Raw genomic sequence first — 19,217 nt, 5'->3', positions numbered from 1 at the left:
TGAAATCCAATTACAGGAGAGCAAACCAAACCTATTCTTCCAAAGTGAAACTGGTACTGGACGAACTATTTCCCTAAATGAGTTTGTAATTAAAGGATATTCTAATTTAACATCAAATCTGACCCCCAAGATCGCCATGGGCATGAACATATGTCTACATTAGAGATGGCGTTCCATGTGGTTGGGACATCTCCAGAGAAGACCCTAAATTGCCCTATATATATATATTGCTCTCTTGTATACTTTATTACTCTTTTACAGTGCTTTCGGATTGCATTTGTTCACACCACTGTATTTATATTTGTTCTTTATCGACCCCATATCAGCATACTATCTTTAAGAGGATATCTGAGAAAATTGACGATATCCTATTTGCCCATCCTTCAGCTAACATTCACATCTGTGGATAATTCAATGTTCACAATGTGGAATGGTTAGTCCACTCATACAAGACAGATGATGAGGGAAGGTTCTGTTATGATTTCTCCACTGCTTATGACCTCACTCAGATTGTTGACGAACCCACCTGTATACCAACACTGATGGTCAGTATGCAAGTCTCCCAGACATTTTTCTCACAACTTGCCCTGAGCTATGTTCACCTTCCGTTCTGTCCTCACTGGGATCTTCCGACCACTCGGTTGTCTCAGTTAAGACAAAAACAAAATGTAATAAGTCCTTCGAAATACCTCTCCATTGTACAGTATATCAATACTCTATGGTGACTGGGACATTTATATCAGGTCTACTTTTGCATTCCATGTTTAAAAAGGATGCATCTTCTATATTATCAGACCTGACAGAATGGTTAATTGTAGATATAGACCTCTTCATACTCTCCAAAAAATTCCAGCAAAAACCTAATAGCCAGCTGTGGTTCTCTCCAGAATGTGCAGCTACCATTGCACACAGAAATCATTATTTCCATTGCTTCCAAAGTACGATGTACTGAGACTAAAGCCACCCTCAGGACTACCAGCACTGTAAAAGAGTAACAAAGAATGCGAGAGAGTTGTATGAGAAGTCTGTTAAGTCCAAAGTAGTTGAGTAGTAGCTTGGTTCCCACCAATTTTGGCAAATAACAAACAGGATCCTGAATAGAAGTGTGTGCTCTATCCCAACCATCATCAATAGACCAGAGGTAATCTCATCAGCATCAGACAAAGCCAAACTCTTTGCCAAGAACTTTGCAGCTAATTCTACCCTGAGCCCAACTCTATTCCTGATCTACATCAATGATTTCCCAAATCACATCCTAAGATCATTTGTAGACATTCATGCTGATGATACTACCATTTATGACAACACTTCAAAGGCCATAAACAATCAAGTTCTCTGATTCTCTCCCCTCTAATCTTGATCATATGGTGCGATTGGGAAAGAGGTGGCTGGTTAATTTTAATGCATCTAAAACAAAGCTTCTATCTTTACATCATTAATGCTCTGCTCCCCGTCTGGCATTAATTGGAATGAATGGCTCTTGTCTCTGGGAGGCTCCATGTTTTGACAAGCTTCTGGGTCTGACTTTTACTCCTGATCCGAGATGGAACATTTACATCAAATCCGTTGCTAAGACTGCTGAAAAACGGTCGGATCATTCTACCGCTCCAGTAGATAGCTCACTGCTGATGCAATTCTCTACCTAGGATGGAGTACTGTTGCCATGTCTGGGCAGGAGCTACTAGAAACAGCTTATCCTGCCTTGATGGAGTTCAAAATAGACTTTGTAGCTTAGTGGGAGATGCCCTTTTCTCTTCCTGCAGTCTCTTTCTCACAGAAGAGACGTTGCGAGCCTGTTTCTGCTTGACAACTATTTTCATGCCAAGTACTCGTCTGAGCTCCAATCTATGGTTCCCCCAGCTTGACTTTCATGAAAAACACCCTTCTAGTTGAAACTACTATCAATAATCCCCCCCCCACTCTTTATCTGTGCCTAAACCTAAACGTAGATTCCATGAACAAAGCTTCTGTCTTAGAACTGCATGTCTGTGGAAACCTGTTCTGTTTTCCTGCTTTCCAACTGACTACAATATGGTAGTCTTTAAGTCCAACAAGTTCTTGATGAGCCATCCCCTTCAGTAATCCAATTTACTAATTTTCCACTACTAGTCATTGCTACACTTTCCCATTGACTACTGTATATTCAGTAACCCGTGGCCTCTAGGCTTTGATAAGTGGGGATTCCTTTATAAAAAAGAAATTAAATCTGATAATTACTTTTTTTTGTTTTGTAACATTAAAAAAGAAAAGAGGACAAATTATTTAACACATTTATTAAACAAATTTGAAGGCTGAATAATAATTTTAAAAATGCTTAATGTAAAACAACTATTGAGGGTTTTGCAAACATTTTTGTTTACGTCTTAATTATCATGTCCGATATCATGTCTCCAAGGGCAAATAACTCTTCCTTTCATGGGAACAAAGTAGATAACTATTTTGCATGTTATTTTTAGGCTGAACGCTTAACAAATGTTGAGCAAATGGTTTTACTCAATTTCAGTTGTGTTTTTTGTTTTTTAATATATATATATTCAATGTATGACTTGATTACAACAAAGTTTTTAAATTACTGTTAAAACTTTTTTTCATATTCATGTGAGGAAATTCGATGCATTAAATTCAGTGCTTCATTGATAGTAATCTATTGGAACAAAAACAGGGGGGTGGGACCAAAGGATAAAATCAATAAAAAAGTTTTAGCCATACCACCACCACACATGTATATATATTTTTTTTTTAAGTACAAAAAGGAAATTGAGTTTTACTTGCACTTGGTCCCTGCTTCCGTGGCAACTTTCAAGAAGTCTGTATAATTAATCATTTGCTCATCACCAATTGCAGGAGGTGTGTTATGCTGGTCCAATAGAAACCATAAATGCTGCAAATAAGCAAAAATAATTTCAATGACGTTTTCAAATAAAACTTACGGTAGACTTTTCTTTTAATAAAATAGTCAATTACCACATTTAAAAAAAATTTTAAAAAAAGAGAAAAAAGTGTTTTTTACATGTAAAATAATATATTTTCATGGGGGTGGATATTGAAAAATGAACACTTTATATAGAACATTTGTGCTGAATTTTAAAGGGAAGGAAGAGTTATATATATATATATATATATATATATATATACACACACACACTAATCAAAGCGACCAAATATAAACCATTTTATCACACAATCTTTTCCCATCTTTTCTTAAACTTAACATTTTTATTTTCACAGAATTGCGATAGTTTCATGGCAAAAAACTCAAAGATGTTTTTATGTCATTCAAAGAATTGAAGTTTTATCATTTTAAGATTATTTTACAGATCTAAATGAATCGTAATATGAAGGAGCAACATCTAGTGAATACAGAGTTGCAACAATTTTTTGTTTGGGAATCAGATATGTGATCTGGCATTATTGTGACGGAATGCAGCACTATTTCTATTGGCCAATCATAGACATTTTTTTAATTAATTCATCCAGTCATTGTTACTTGGCAGATAGATAATAGATAGATAGACCACTAGATATGAAGCATAACTTTCTTAGGTTAAGAATTTAATTTTGATTTGGGTAATCTCACACCAGGATTGTTTTCTTACAATATCACGGTAGATTATCAATTTATCATCACTTGTAATAATTTTATTTAAAAATACTGCATTTTTATTTCGTTTATAAAGCAAATCACAGATGAAAATGCAATCCAAAATTTTTTTTCAATCAAATCATGTACCACCCAAAAATCTAACAACTTGTACACCCAAGATCAACTAAATGCTCATGAATGGTGCATTTTGATATGTTAAGCCTTTTCGATAGTTTTTATTGTGCAGTTATAAAGTGTGTTATTCTCAATTAATGCTGTGATTTGGTTGTCATTTGTAGATGATGGTCCTACCTGTGTATTCTTCATTATTAAGGTGAAAATCTTCAGATCTAAACTCTACAAATCGTTTCCATAGCGTTTTTCTATCTTCACTTTTTTTGTCTTAAGTGCCTAAAATGGATCTTACAATCTTCCATTTTCAAAGCCTGTGGCTACCAGATCAGACTATCTGAAGATACTGGTTTCCTGATCTAAAATGCACCAAACATTGACATTATTGTTTTTTCATTCCTCTTTGCAAAACTCAATTATGTTCTGTAAAACAAAACAATTTTCCTCCACAAAGCAACCAAACCAAACCAAACCTAATAAATATTTGAAGATATAAAAAACTTGTAGCATAAAACTTTAAAAAAAATTATTGGATTTGGCATTAAATAAGACTAAAAAAGACAGAAAGAGAATGATATATAAAAAGAGGAGATGAGATAATAGGATGGAAGGAGAAAAGAGAACTAGAAAGAGAGGTTTTAAAAAAGATGTTACACACACTTTTTGATTCGAATTTCGTTGTCCATGCTACTGGGCTACACAAGGTAACTAATGTGTGTATGTGTGTGTGTATCTATATATCTATAAAAGTGAAAGTGTCTGTCTTTCTGTGTGTGTGTACATTTCCCTACACAATAACTTTTGTCAATTTTCAGTCTACAGACTCGAAATTTGACATAAGGGGTATTGAGATTTGGGAAAATCTTTGTAATCGGTTTTTGGCCAGAAATTTGGCTGTTAAGGGGTCAAAGTTTAATGATTTGACCTTTGAAAACTCTACCAAACTCTGCCGCCAATTTTGGGTCTAAACACTTGAAATTTTAGATTTAGGTTTCTTGGATATGGATCTAACTTAATAACTTAATTTGAGCCAAAAACAATAAATGTTAAGGGTCATAATAGGAGTCAAAGTTGAAAAAATTTGACCTCTGCGGTCTCTACCAAATTACTGACAATTTCTGGTCTAAACATTTGAAATTTTACATAAAGAGATAGGGCAAGCTTTTTAATCAGTTTGGGTCGAAAATTTGAGCTAAAAATATATAAATCTTTGTATGTATGTTTGCATGTCTACCTAAAATTTTCGACAGAGGCGACGGATTTTCACAAAATCAGTATTGTTTTGAAGCTTGACCTTTCAAACAACAAATACCGAAAAATTGGCTAAAACATTAATTTCTTCACCCTCAACCGGGCACTTTTCTACAGAGAGGGGTCACTTTTTTCGCCAAATATTTTCGAAAGTCATCCTCTCTTTTCGATTGTCTAGCCTTGATTTAAACCTACGTCACTTCCAGTTTGGCGGTGGTCGTAACAACTAAGATGTCACTTTTTTTTCACATTCTTTTCCTCCTTTGCAGTACAGGTTCGAGCCTGCCTTCCTACTACCACTTTCTTTTTTTTTTTTTGCTCAACACACACCTCCAAACACCCGGTCAATGCCGGGCATCCATGCTAATATATATGCACACACACACCTCTCTATTTGTATATCGAAAAGATTGTAAAAAAAAGTTGCTTTACAAATAATCTGAATAATTTTGGAAATGATAGTAATTACCTGTAATTCTTCATTGCCCAATAAATCTCTACTCCTACGCTGCAAAAAAAGAGCTCTGAAATAAAACAAAAAAATTATCCAACCATCTATCAAATAAGTGGTTAACTGGGTTAATTATAAACAAGTATGATCATGCCATCAAAAATTGGGAGTTTGATAATGAAATTTTTATGTGAAAAAATTAAATTGTTCAGTTGAAGAAAATATTTTAACAGTAATTACCCACAATGCATCTCCACTTGTATTGAGAATACAGAAGAGAAATTGGAAAGTTAGCAGAGAGGATCTATGAGAAGAGGAAAGATAAATTTGGCTTTGAAAAGAAGAACAACTTGAAAGATATTAGAATCTGAAAACAATCAAGAAGAGAAGGAAAAATTGCCGAATTGAAGGGAGAAAAAGAATCTGCAGACAAGATGATTATGTGTAGCATTAGAAGAGAAAGATGGATTCAAACATATATATATATATGAGAATATTAAGAAAATATGAGATGAAATGAAGGAAGAAAGGAGATTACACTAGAAGACAAAGTTGTATGAAGAATTTTATGAAAAACACACCAAAGTCAATGAAGCAGACGATACCCTTTTGCTGGTAGTTTCAGCAATGCTCAAGTATTCTTCAGAGAGTGAAAATCTGGTCAGCACATCCTCAACCTGGGCAAAATCCACATTGGTTTGACCATGTTCATGTTTTTGAAACGGTCTTAATAGGATGGTAGTTGATATAGATAAGGCTGTTACAATAATAATTACTGCAACAGCATTTATCACCTTTCTTGCAAAAAGGAAGCAGAATGGCATCAATCTTTTTGATTTCCCAGACATGGGCGAAAATTTGGTGGCAGATTCAAACTAATACGTCTAAAGAATGTTTGAAAACTTCTCTGGCTGCCATATTGTCTTTCAGTTTTTTTTATGGCATTCAGGATTTTTTTCAGTGATGGCGATGGTGAAGAGGTTACGATAACAGTCATACACCATAGAAAGAAACAATTGGAATCTGAGGAGTTTGACTGGAATGGTTCAGCAATGAGGCAAAGTGATCACTCGAACATTGGAGGCGCTCATCAAGATTTGTGATGGGCGCGCCTTGTTGATTGAAGATTAACTTTGTTGTTACCTCTGAATGGTTTTGTGGTCGACGAATACTGTACAGCTTTTTTGTATCATCTACTGATGAGACTCGTTTTATGTTTTGGGCAATTTTCAGTAAATGTTGCAATCAACGTTCACTCAGCTAGTGGTTTTGCAATGCAGTTGCTGGAAGTCATCGGAGTTGGAATATCAAGCTTGTTTTGTTCGGTTTGTGAGCTCAATTGTGTGAACTGATATCTAATCTTTGACATGCCTTTTGGTGGTACCAAGAATCTGTTGTGTTAATTCATCAACATTGTTTTGGAAGAATTACCACAGGTCATCAATATTTGTGGCAGTTGATTGAAGTGCTTCAAGATTTGAAATGGTTGGAGAAATGAATTTGAAAGGAGTTTTGAGTAGCTTCACATTAAGGCCATGATACATCATATTTCATCAGCTGATATTTTTATCTGCCTTTAGCCATAGACAGTTTTGCACAGATCATAACATGATTGCACTGCTGGTTTCTATTTCATGATCCACACAATAGTCAAGCAAGCTAGACACCCAACAAGACTTGATGAGGATGTCGTCGATTTGATTCTGAGTGACTCATCATTGAAGTCACAAGGTGGTGTTTAGAATGTTGAAAATAAATGCTTCAGATTAAAGCTGATTTTTTTTTTTTACATGGTAGTCACCACTTATCAAGACCTGGAAGCCACTCGGAGATAATGGTTACTGCGTGTACAGTAATCAATGGGATAATATCGCGGTAATCGTTAGTAATAGAGATTTGATAAAGTGTCTTACTTAAGGGGGCGGTTTATCAGATAGTTGTTTATGTTGGACTTGAAGACATCCAAGTTGTAGTCAGGTGGGAAACAGGCAAACGGAACAGAGTTTCACAGGCGTACACTTCTAAGAAAGAAGCTTTGTTCATGGAATCTACGTTTTGATTTAGGCACAGATAAAGAGTGGGGAAAATTATTGACAGTGGTTTCAGCTAGACTGGTGTTTTTCATGAAAGATTGGTGAGGGAGACCAGAGATTGGAGCTCGGACGTGCACTTGCCATGGAAATAACAATAAAACAAAGACAGGCTCGCAACATCTCTTCTGTGGGAGAGAGTTGCAGGGAAGAGAAAAGGGCATCCCCACTAAGACACAATGTCTATTTTGTACTCTGTCAAGGCAGGATAGGCTGTTTTTAGCAGCTCCTGCCCAGATGTGGCAGCAGTACTCCATCCTTGATGTTGTTGCAATTCTCTGTATAGCAATCCCTGATGGCAAACTGACCAACAATCGTATTAGTGTCTCGAAAACCTGTGCGAGCATTGGAATCACCTATGATTACTACAAGATCTTGTGATGGGATTTTATCCATAATAGCTTGGAGACTATCATTGAAGTCCTCCTTAATGCTGTCGGTGGCATTGCGAGCAGGGGCAAAGACTGCGATGGCTGATATGTTAAACAATGGGCCACAGACGTATTCAGGTTAGGCAGGGAGAGATTGGATCTTATGCAAGGAGCATAGCATTCGCTTGATTGCCCAGAGCAAATGCAACACCATGACGCCCTGAGTTGTGTCATTAGATCCACTGCAGTGGTCCAATAGGATGTAATATGACACATTTGCTGGAGGGACTTTAACTGATCTGCTGTCTGTGTCTGACTTCTGAAAAGCAGGCAACATCGACTTGTACTGATGGAGGACAAGAGCTGTAAGTGCTTGCCTTTTTTTAAATTTCATTGTTCTAGAAATTCCAGGATGCAAAAGTTGTAGAGATGGTAGCGATGAAATAGTCCAGTTTGCTGAATTGACACTCACAGCACTGAAACAATGAGCATGTCGGATCCTGTGAATGCTGTGTTCATGGTGTATGGTGGATTAATAGTAGGGAGTTACAAGACAGTTTAAAATTCACAAACAGTGCCCAAACCTGCAGGTATATCCCTATGAAGGGAGTTTTGGTTTTTCTGTTTAGTTATGGTGTCAAAGTTTCACTTGTACACCCAATAATTTGGCAGAAGGAGTGTCGTGACAACAGCAAATGAGAGGATGTTTGACTGGCATAGGTGGTCATGATAGTATGCTGAACTCTACTGCGGGATCAAAAAGTTAAAATCTTTAATATCTCACTATTTATACAAAGGAAAAACCAAAATAAAACGTTTTAATGTTTTTTAATTGTTAGAACGTCATGACATATTTTATTTTGATAAATATTTTCAAATAAAAGTCTTTCACTGTTCAGTTTTGAAAATATGATGTTGATTCAAGCAACTTTATTACACTGGAGACGGATCAATCTGTATCGAGATGCAGAAGACAGATCTTTAGTATTTTTAAATACTGGGTAGATCAACAAAATCTTCCAAAGCAAACATTTCTCCTTTAAGAATAAAAGCTATTTTGGGTTGCAGTTTCTTGAGTATTATTATTGTTAAGTGTTGTCAGGAACAGTGATTCGTTCATCATTGTTAAAAAAAGAGAATTGAGAAAGAAGCTCCGATTTATTGTGAGACCCTATTCCAACAGCAATCCCCACCTCCCAGGTTCAACCCATCCTCATTGTGGTAAGCATGGTGGGAATGTGGTAGAGTCAAAGCTATGTCTTCTGGAACTGATTTCTGGAAGGACTAACCATTGCATACAAATTTAGCACTAAATGGCATTAAGACCGCAACCCAGCTAACCAGGCTCTGGTGAAACTCCAGGAAGAATCAGCATCAGAATCCATTGTCCTGTGGTCATGTGTGCTTTTGCATATGACAGGCAAAGATGTGTCAGGTGTGTCAGGTGCAGAACCAAAAATTAATGATAAATCTGCTTCTGTACCATTCCTTTATGTGATCCCTGCCAATTCTTTCTTGCTGCTCTTAATAAGCGGCAAGCTTTCATGTCTAGCAAATATCTGCAACCAACAAGGATGACTACATGCTGACCAGACAATCCTGAGGCATAATCTTCATGAGTAATATACAAAAGTTTGGCTTGCTTAATCATAACATCAGTAGAAATTTTTTGGTTGGAACACTTTATACTGATTAAGTATTTTGATAGAATTGACGCATTTCAATTGCTTATCAAAACTGGATTTCAACCAATCAGAAAGAGTCAGTTTGGAAGCTTGAGCACCTTCTAGTATTGGCTACAAAAGTGATAACCCAAGTGCAGACCCTTGTCAGTCACAACACTACTACACAAGCTCATTATGGGCAAATTAAATCTAACTTTGACTACCAAGCCAGTTATCGATTACTAAACCTAAAAATACACAAAATATCGATTACTAAACCTAAAAATACACAAAATATCACAAGCGTATGCACAAGCTCCACGCAAAACAACACTTTCTTCATTTCTGAATTTTTATTAACTTTTTACTTTTGGTTGTTGTAAAAAAAATAAAATATAGTTATGTATCAATAAACTTTGGCATCTTTTGATACTTTTTCTACCACAAGCTCACATGTTGAAACAGTAAAGTAGTGCAGTTGGTGGTGGCATACAGAAGACCCGAGGAAGGTGCCACTGTCCTTCATGGCAAACCTGGATGGGGGGGGGGGGGGAATTTATTCAACAACTTATCAGAACAGAGAAATTGGTTCATAGAATGAATATTACCAGTGTAATCATGTCTTGTAAGTTGTTAACATGCACACACTGCCATACATGGTTGCATGTGTCAGTCCAGATCAAAATCATTTGATATTCACAATTGGAGCATCCAACAAACAATTAACTAACACAATGTACTGATTAAAGAAAAGTCATTTGCATTTTGGAGAAATATACAAATCATTTACCTTGCTTCTTCACGGACTTTTTGTAAAAGGATTTCATCCTCAGATGGAAGCTAAAAGTAAAACAGAAACATTGAAACGTTAAACACACACAAATATATATATATAAGAATAAAAATGTATTTGATTCATTGAAAGACATTACTACAGTTTCACTGTTATCCAATTCATCAGAAGTATACAAAGTATTGCTGAACAAGGCTATACAACATCTGATACTTACGATGATTGACAAACATGACAGAACCATGCAATTGCAGTAAAATGTTCAAATTATTTTTTTTTTTCATTAATGTTATAAAGCTCTATCTAAAAAGATTTTGAACCGTTTATATGTACAAAAGTCTGCTGTTCTGATTTTGTTCAGTTTGGAAATTGGTGTCTGAATTTTTGAGAATTTGACTCTTTATTTTATATCCTTTCTTGCTTATCCATCGTGTCTGACTCCACTACCAATGAGCCCTCGTATGACTGTGCAGTCCAAACCTGTCATCAGATTCAACAAGAGACAGAAGTGGATACTTAGAGTACCTGCTTGAGAGTTCACATAATGCAACAGAAACATTTACTTGCAAGGAGTAACTCAAGATGATCAGCAATCTTCTACAGCTGCAGGACAGCAGGTATTTGTATTATTTGAAGCCATTAAATTACTGTTCTCATCTTGAGTGTTATTTTCACATCTTCTCGATGTAACTTCTGATCTTCTCAAGATGAAAACAATACTCTGAAGAATCCAAATAATATGAATAATCAATCCCGATCTAGAAATATGCAGTGGGTAGTACAGAATACTAGTAGCACTTACTAAGCAACCATTTTATATATATATATATATATATATATATATATATATATATATATATATATAAAATCATCAGCAATCACTCATAACGAGTATGATTGTTCTCCCGTTGACGAGATTAGGTGTGGTTATTTGTGGGTCCTCAGATGGCTGTGGAGGCCGATCATTGACCCACAGACTTTATTGCAGTGGAGGCATGTGTGAGTGGTCGTCTGAGTAGTGGAAGAGGCGGAAGGACCTGTGTTGGTAGTAGATCTCTCCTTTCTCTGCTTCCTTCGGCTCTGTGGAGGTCCTTTTCTGAATGAAGTGTGCCTTCATGGACTATCTTGCGCCACATGCCCTTCTGAAGAGCCGCATCCTCCCAACTGGAGAGGCTGAAGTGACACTGTCTCAGGTGGGTCTTTATGTTGTCCTTATATCTCTTTTTCTGTCCTCCTTAGGACTGCTTTCCCTCTTTTATCTGATCATAGAGCATTTGTTTTGGAAGGCGGTTGTCAGGCATGCGCATAACATGGCCCATCCATCGCAGCGGGTGTCGGATGATGGAAGGTATGTTGATCCTTCAGAACACTTATGTTTGTTCGTCAATCCTTCCATCTAATCCTGACAATCTTGCGGAGACAACGCTGGTGATACTGCTCCAGGGCCTTCAGATGTCTGCTTTAGGTGGTCCAGCTGTCGGCCCCATAGAGAAGAGTGAGCAAGACAACTGCTTTATAGACAAACAGTTGGCCCCAGCTCTGTATGTCCCGATTCTCAAATACCTGTTTCCATCGCCTGGCAAAGGCTGTACTGGCACATCTGATGCAGTGGTGAATCTCTGTGTTGATGATACATCTTGTGGAGAGAAGACTTCCTAGGTAGGCAAATTGATCCACATTTTCTAAGGTGTTGCCTTCCACAGAGATTGTGGGCAGCTGGTTTATGTAGGATCTGGATCTTTTTGATGTTATGGTTGAGTCCCAGGAGCTGGTAGGCTCTCCCAAAGGCATCCAAGATGTTCTGGAGGTCCGTTTCTGAGTGAGCAACCAGCACATGGTCATCTGCGTATTGAAGCTCTATGATGGATGATGTGAGGACCTTGCTTTTTGCCCTAAACCTGCTAATGTTAAAGAGTCCACCATCTGTCCTGTACAGGAGTTTGATTCCCTCAGGTAGGTTCTGGCTAGTAAGGTGAAGGATCGTGGAGATGTAAATGGCGAATAGGGTTGGGGCAATGATGCAGCCCTGCTTGACACTAGTGTCAACTTTGAAGGGAGATGTTTCCAAGTCACCATTGCCAACCATAACTGCCATCATGTAGTCATGAAGAAGTCTCAAGATTTTTAGGTACTTGTCTGGACATCCAATCTTGGAGAGGATACACGAGAGGGCTGTCATGTTCACAGTCGAAAGACTTTGTGAGGTCAATGAACGCCATATACAGTGGAAGGCATTGCTCATGACATTTCTCCTGCAGTTGACGAGCTGTAAAAATCATATCAAAGGTTCCTCTGGCAGGACGAAAGCCACACTGCGACTCTAGTAGGATGTTTTCTGACAGTGGCAGCAACCGGTCAGACAATATACGGGTTAGTACTTTGCCTGTTGTGGACAGGAGGGAGATACCTCTGTAGTTGCCACAGTCCGCTTTATCTCCCCTCTTGAAGATTGTGATGATCAAAGCATCCCCGAGTTCTGCTGGTATTTCCTCCTTATCCCATATTTTACTCAGGACGCTATGGATGTGGCAATAGAGTTTTGATTCGCCTTGCTTGAGGATTTCTCCAGGAATCCCATCTGAACCAGAGGCTTTGTTGTTGCTCAGTTTCCTGATGGCATCCTGGATCTTCCTTTCAGTTGGAGGGGGAGGGGGGATCACCCAGGTGTTCCATGGTAAAACGCTGAGGGATCTGGTTGATAACTTCCAGCACAACTGTGGCGTTTCGATTTAGGAGCTCATGAAAGTCTTCTTGCCATCTGCAACTGATGCCCACACTGTCTTTTAGCAAAGCTTGCCCGTCCTTGGATCAGAGAGGGTGTAGGCCCCGATAGCTGGGCCCATACACAGCTTTAGTAGCATTAAAGAAACTCTTTGTGACTCCTGAGTCAGCAAGCCTCTGGATTTCCAGGGCCTTCTCCATTCACCATTTGGTCTTCAACTCTCTTACTATAGTCTGGACAAGTGCCTTTGCCCTGGACTGGGCCTTCTTTTTGGCTATACAGTTGATGTCATTTTGCCACGTACAGAAGGCTTTTCTCTTGGTATCAATAAGATGTTGTATTTCGATGTCATTGTCATCGAACCAGTCTTGATATTTCCTGGTTTTATAGCCAATGGTGTCTTTGCTGGTCTCAAGTATGGTCATAAGGGCTTTCCAGTGTTCCTCCACACCCTCTGGATATTCTTCAAGGAACCTTTCATGCAGGGTGTTTTGAAATTGTTGCACTCTGTTTGTGTCTCCCAGGCTGTTGATGTTGAATCTGGGGTGGAGCTGTTTCCATTGTGTCCGTCTCCTCCGCTTGATGTTCATGCTACAGCAGATGAGGCTGTGGTCAGTCCAGGATTCGTCCACACTGATCATGACCTTGGTGATGCTGACATCTCTGCGATCTCAGGCCCATCACATAGTCGATGAGATGCCAGCGCTTTGATTGGGGATGCATCCAAAAGGTTTTGTGTCAGTTCCTCTGACGGAATAAAATGTTTGTGATCACAAGCTCATGTTCTGCACATTTAGACAGTAGGAAGAGTCTGTTGGTATTGACATTCCCCACACCCTCCCTGCTCAGAGTGCCTTTCCAGAGGTTGAGATCCCTACCAACCCTGGAATTGAAGTCCCCAAGTAGAAGGATCTGATCTTCGTTTGAGATGTTTGATAGCACCTGATCAAAGGTTGCATAAAAGGTCTCCTTTTCCTCATCCTGTGAGTCCAAAATTGGAGCATAGGCACTCACAGCCGTGGCCATCTGGTTGCTTGAGAGACTCAGTTGTAGAGTCATGAGATATATACACACACACCAAAAAAATTTATACAGGGTGGCTCACTTTAAAGTAGCCCGATCTCTTTAATCTTTCTCTTAACGGCCAACTGACACCACAAGACAAAATGCAATTCTTTTTCCAACAAGATGGTGCTACATGCCACACGTCTCACAGCTCACTGACACGAGTTCAGTACATAAACAATAAGCAAAGGATTATAGCCACCATATTCCCCGGACATGTCATCATATGATTTTTATCTTTGGGGGACTTTAAAACAAAACGTTTATGCAAATAATAATCACAATCTAGATCAACTAAAAGAGAACATTACCAACGCTATCAGGAGAATCATAAGAGATCTACAGGCAGCATCTGCAAACGTTATATATGCTCAGAAATGCATAGATGTAAACAGTATATTAGCAGGCTCCTGTTTTGGTTATTTAAAAAAAACATCTAAATAAAAAATATTAAGTATTCTTTTTTAATGAATATATGTTTAAAATTAATTTGTGTTGACACGTACATATAAATACCCCAGAATATAATTATTGACTTATTTCCATGCTGATTATTATTTGAGTCTTGTAAATCAATGAAAATGTTTTTTTTGTATTAAATGATCAATAGGGATTTCCAATGTTTGCGAATGAATTGCTGATGTCATCATTTTCTACATATTTTCTGAAGCTGCTTATCAGCATTGTTTATTAACAGATAAAATAAATATTACTTCAGCATAGATAATGGCAAAATTCTGAGGGCGTGTAATACTTTTCCAATTTTATTAAATGAAATATGAGGGGAAGCATCACGTATGAAAATAATTCTCTGAATCCTCTAACCAGCACACATAATGGAAATATGAAATATTAATGGAGCAATATTGAAAAATGCTGAAACTAATGTATTTGTGTTTTCCTTGTGCTATACATCAGGAACATTCATTTTTCTAGGAACAAAGAGTAGTATCTGTTTTGGTGCTACACTTAGTCTATTGTGTCTCTGAGTTATGAGGCAAAAATCGTTCTATACTAAATCAATTATTTTTTGTTCCAACTCAGAGTTTTCCCTTTTCGGAGCAGCTGGATGTATTCCACATTAAGAACCGACTTTGTGTTAAAATTTGATTTTGTGGGGAGGCAAGGATCATGATAAAATAATTGTCATTATTTAAAAACCCATTCTTAACACAGGATGGATGGGTGCCTAATTAGAAATCCTGTACTTTCATCTAACAATATAATGAACACAACTACTAATAAAAAGTTAACTCGCAAATCATAAACCCCTTAAAAAAAAAAAAAAAAAAGATAAACTCACCCCCCCCCCATGAAATCTTATCAAAGGCAAGATACGCTACTATTTTATACTCTCATCCAACAATGTACTGAACACAAGTACTGCTAAGAATCCAAATAATTTGAAAATTATCCAAAAGTATAAATTTTGACAATCGTATGCAGCTTCCGAGCCTAAAAAAAAAAAAATCAAAATTAAGTACAGCTTAACCACTTAAAAAAACATGTGAAAAAAAGAACATTAAAAAAGTAATAAATAATTCTTGATTAGTTTCCTATATCAACGGATTATTATAGGAGCACATTCCTAAAATCTTTATGATTTCGAAAGCTATTATGATAATGTGGAGGTGTGTCTTAACACCTCCACATTATCATAATAGCTTTCGAAATTATAATGTTTACTTTCACCTAACAATTTACAAAATAAAATGGGGCGAACAAAAAAATGTAAGAAACCAAATTAAATCAGAAAAAAGTAATTCAATGTGAATATACTATTAAAGTAAAAGAAGCAATACTTTCCATTGGAAAGAAACAAAACTGAGAGACTGGCATAGGAAAGAATCCAACGTGTGTTGAACTTGGGAAAAGCCTACCTTCAGATGCATGTGCACTTTATGGTCATTCTAAAATGTGGTGGTGAAAGGGCAGAGATATTGCCTGATTAGGATGAGATTTGGGTTTAATGTAACCCAATCTATTATGCAGACTTCTCCGTCCAAGGATGTGGCTGTTCGACATACATATCAACAGTGTGGTACCTGTGGAGGGAGTGAAGCAGCATTTTCTTTAGTTTGGGCTGGAAAGCAAGGATCCAAAGTTGCTTAAAGATGGTGCATGAGTGCTTGGATTAGAAATCTGGAGGGAGCGTGGCACTTTGTGATGTAAATGTGAAGTATGATTCTGGACGTCTCAGAGATTGTGACACGTTGTGACATTTTCTCCCTGTGCAGGAAAACTAATCAGGCATTTGCCAGTGTGTGGGTGGCTCTGAGTAGCAACAGTTTAAGAAAGGGCCGATGCTGTCACCCTAGGATGGAACAACACCATTAAGGATGCCTCACTTTGACAAATGGTCCGAGAAACAATACCCAGAGTGAAGCAGGGTTTATGTTGTGTGCATGGACAGAATATCAATGCATGGACAGAATATCAATGCATGGACAGAATATCAAGTTCTCTGGAGACTGGTGTGCTCTTGAAACACAATGTTGTGCTCAAAAATGCATGTTAGCTCTGATCCACAAACGACGTCCAGCACATTAACTTGACTAAAGTTGATGCAGTACTAAAGGGCATCAATCTGGCATTACAATGGAAGTGCAAAGTCATGTACTTAAAAACAGACTCGTTAAGTGTGTATCACTGACTAGCGATACTCACTGGAAAGACTAGAATATGCACAAAGACTAACAGTAAAATGTTGCTTTGGTGAATGGTGATGATTGGAAAAAATAAAATCACTGGTAGAAGAGTAAGAGTATGCACTGTCCATGAATGTTGCTCTGATCCTGTCAAGCCAGAACTTAGTGGATCCCATGACCCAGGTACCACAAAAGTGGCTGGAGAGGATGAAATCTGCAACTGAGCCTGTATCTCTGCCCTGTGTCATGAGAAGTGATGAAATGACAAGTAGTGAGATCATAAAAGTATATAAGCACAGTCGACATCCACTCATCCAACATACAGGGTATTTTGCCCAGTGCATTCGCCCGATAACTATCAAAGCAGATGTGCAGTCAGCCATTATTAGAGTATCTTAAGAATGTCAGCCATTATTAGAGTATCTTAAGAATGTAAGCCATTATTAGAGTATCTTAAGAATGTCAGACAACTGATCCAGCTCCAATCATTGGGCAAAAAGATTAGCGATAAAAGCTAATTGGCAAACATTGGGTATGAATATAACCCCCTACAATGTGAAACACTTCCTACGGTCACCAATTGCAGTCCAACACATTTTATTATTTCATGGACATTGTTGTGGCAGGACTCTGGAAATATTTAGCATCTCGAATCAATATTTATTGAGCACTATCCACTGTAGAAACTGCTTACTGACAAGGACACTGCATTACTAGTGGGGAATTCAGAGTTTTCTACCAGCTGAGGAGTGTACCTGCGGTTTTGGTCTGCAATAGCATCACAAAATGATGTCATTGCAAGATTAAATGGATTGCAACAAGAAAGAGGTGCTCTGTGCAAGCAGCAGTATATTGATATGTTGCGTCCAAGAGCAATACATCATAGTTTACTGCACCTGCCAATGAGATCTACAGATATAAGGTTAAGATAAGGAATATTGACCCAGTGTCCATATCACAGGCCTTTGCAAAGACTAGTACCATTTGGGTGACCCAGTAAGTGTCAAGTTCTTTTGTTATCGATGCACATCTAAGTTCCAAGAAGGAATGGTAACATAGGTGATCAACTCGCAAGTTGTTTTTGTCGATGGCGTCCCATACCATGTGAAGGGCATGCAACACTGGACAAATGTTATCCTATTTTGCAGAGCATATGATGAAACTTCAAATGCTGCAAGGAAGGTTGGCTCCCTCTACCGTGCTAGAAAACTACTTACGCCTGCCAGTATCCTATACCTCTATAAGACAACCATTCGCCCATGTATGGAGTACTGTTGTCACATCTGGGCTGGTGCATCTGCTGCTTGTCTCTCGCTCCTGGACAGGGTTCAAAAAAGAGTCGCCAACCTGATAGGTCTTGAACTGTCATCTAGGCTTTAACCTCTGTCCCATCGACGAGATGTTGCATCCCTCTGCCTGTTCTACAAATACTTTAATGGTGAATGCTCTGACGAACTGCAAACACTTGTACCTCCCCGACGTAACTACCTCCGACAAACCCGACAAGCTACTAAGTCTCATCCCTTTACAGTAGAGATCCCTAGGTGCAAGAAAGCCTTTTACTCCAATAGTTTCTTCCCCAGAACTGCGGGTCTTTGGAACTCCCTTCCGGGATTCTGCTTTCCCAACTGCAATAATATGCAGAAGTTCAAGTGTAATGTTAACAAACATCTTTCTACTCTTCTCCCTTCATAATGACCCCGCAAATTAATTCCCTAATAGTAGCCCCCTGCTTCAAAGTGGCACTGTGCCTTGTTTGGGGTGAAAATTGAATAAAAAAAAAAAAAAAAAAAAAAAAATGATATGACCTGGCAGACAGTTGACATGAAATGGAGAAGCCTCAGGACCATTCGTGCGAAGAAACACGAGCGAATTTGCATGTGCTGTGATCGGGAGGGAGGGGGGTAGGCAATGCACAACAAGGTGAACGTCATGCTGGCCAACATTTTAATTGGGAGCTACATTGTAATAGGAGTCCCGTAAATTCAAATTATCTGGGGTATATTACCTAAAAAGGCGACTATATTGGTCTGAAATAAGGTTTAATAATTATTGTCTAAAAATGACATCGTTGTCCATTTCCCTGATATACCTATTAATTATCTGTTCATTAACAATGTTAATAGAATCTAAAAGTTCATTAATTTTTTTCTTTCTGTAAGGCAAACTCACTCTTTGAAAGATCAGAAGTTTTAATAAACTCTACTATAGCCTCCACATCACCTTTTAAAAAAAATCACGCCTTCTCACAAGGAAATTAACAGTAGAGGAATCCATTATCAATGTAAATCCAAAGATAATTCTAATAAATCTGTTATACGATAAATTAGCAACAATTACAATTTCATTCATGTGTTGTGGAGCCAGTCGTCCGGAGACAATCGACCCAACAATTAACAAGGTAGACACAGGCAAAAAGTAAACAGCAAAAAGGCAAAGAAGAATGA

At 37.9% G+C, this 19,217-nt stretch overlaps 1 protein-coding gene across 2 annotated transcripts in view; it reads right to left on the bottom strand.

The window, feature by feature from the left end:
* The window catches only part of LOC145256404 (serine/threonine-protein phosphatase 2A regulatory subunit B'' subunit gamma-like), a 78,915-nt gene that overhangs the window by 25,013 nt on the left and 34,685 nt on the right, over positions 1-19,217 (bottom strand). For both annotated transcript variants that reach the window (XM_080115267.1, XM_080115266.1), the window contains exons 3-5: positions 10,333-10,382; positions 5,436-5,490; positions 2,769-2,881 (exon numbers count right to left, since the gene is read on the bottom strand). In XM_080115267.1, the coding sequence (XP_079971393.1) occupies positions 2,769-2,881; positions 5,436-5,490; positions 10,333-10,382 (218 nt within the window). The remainder of the gene's footprint in view (positions 1-2,768; positions 2,882-5,435; positions 5,491-10,332; positions 10,383-19,217) is intronic.

The sequence above is a fragment of the Euprymna scolopes genome, chromosome 32 (assembly GCF_053919585.1).
Source record: "Euprymna scolopes isolate OS-2025 chromosome 32, ASM5391958v1, whole genome shotgun sequence".
Classification (NCBI taxonomy): Eukaryota; Metazoa; Mollusca; class Cephalopoda; order Sepiida; family Sepiolidae; genus Euprymna; species Euprymna scolopes.
This window is presented reverse-complemented; position numbering and strand designations above follow the sequence as displayed.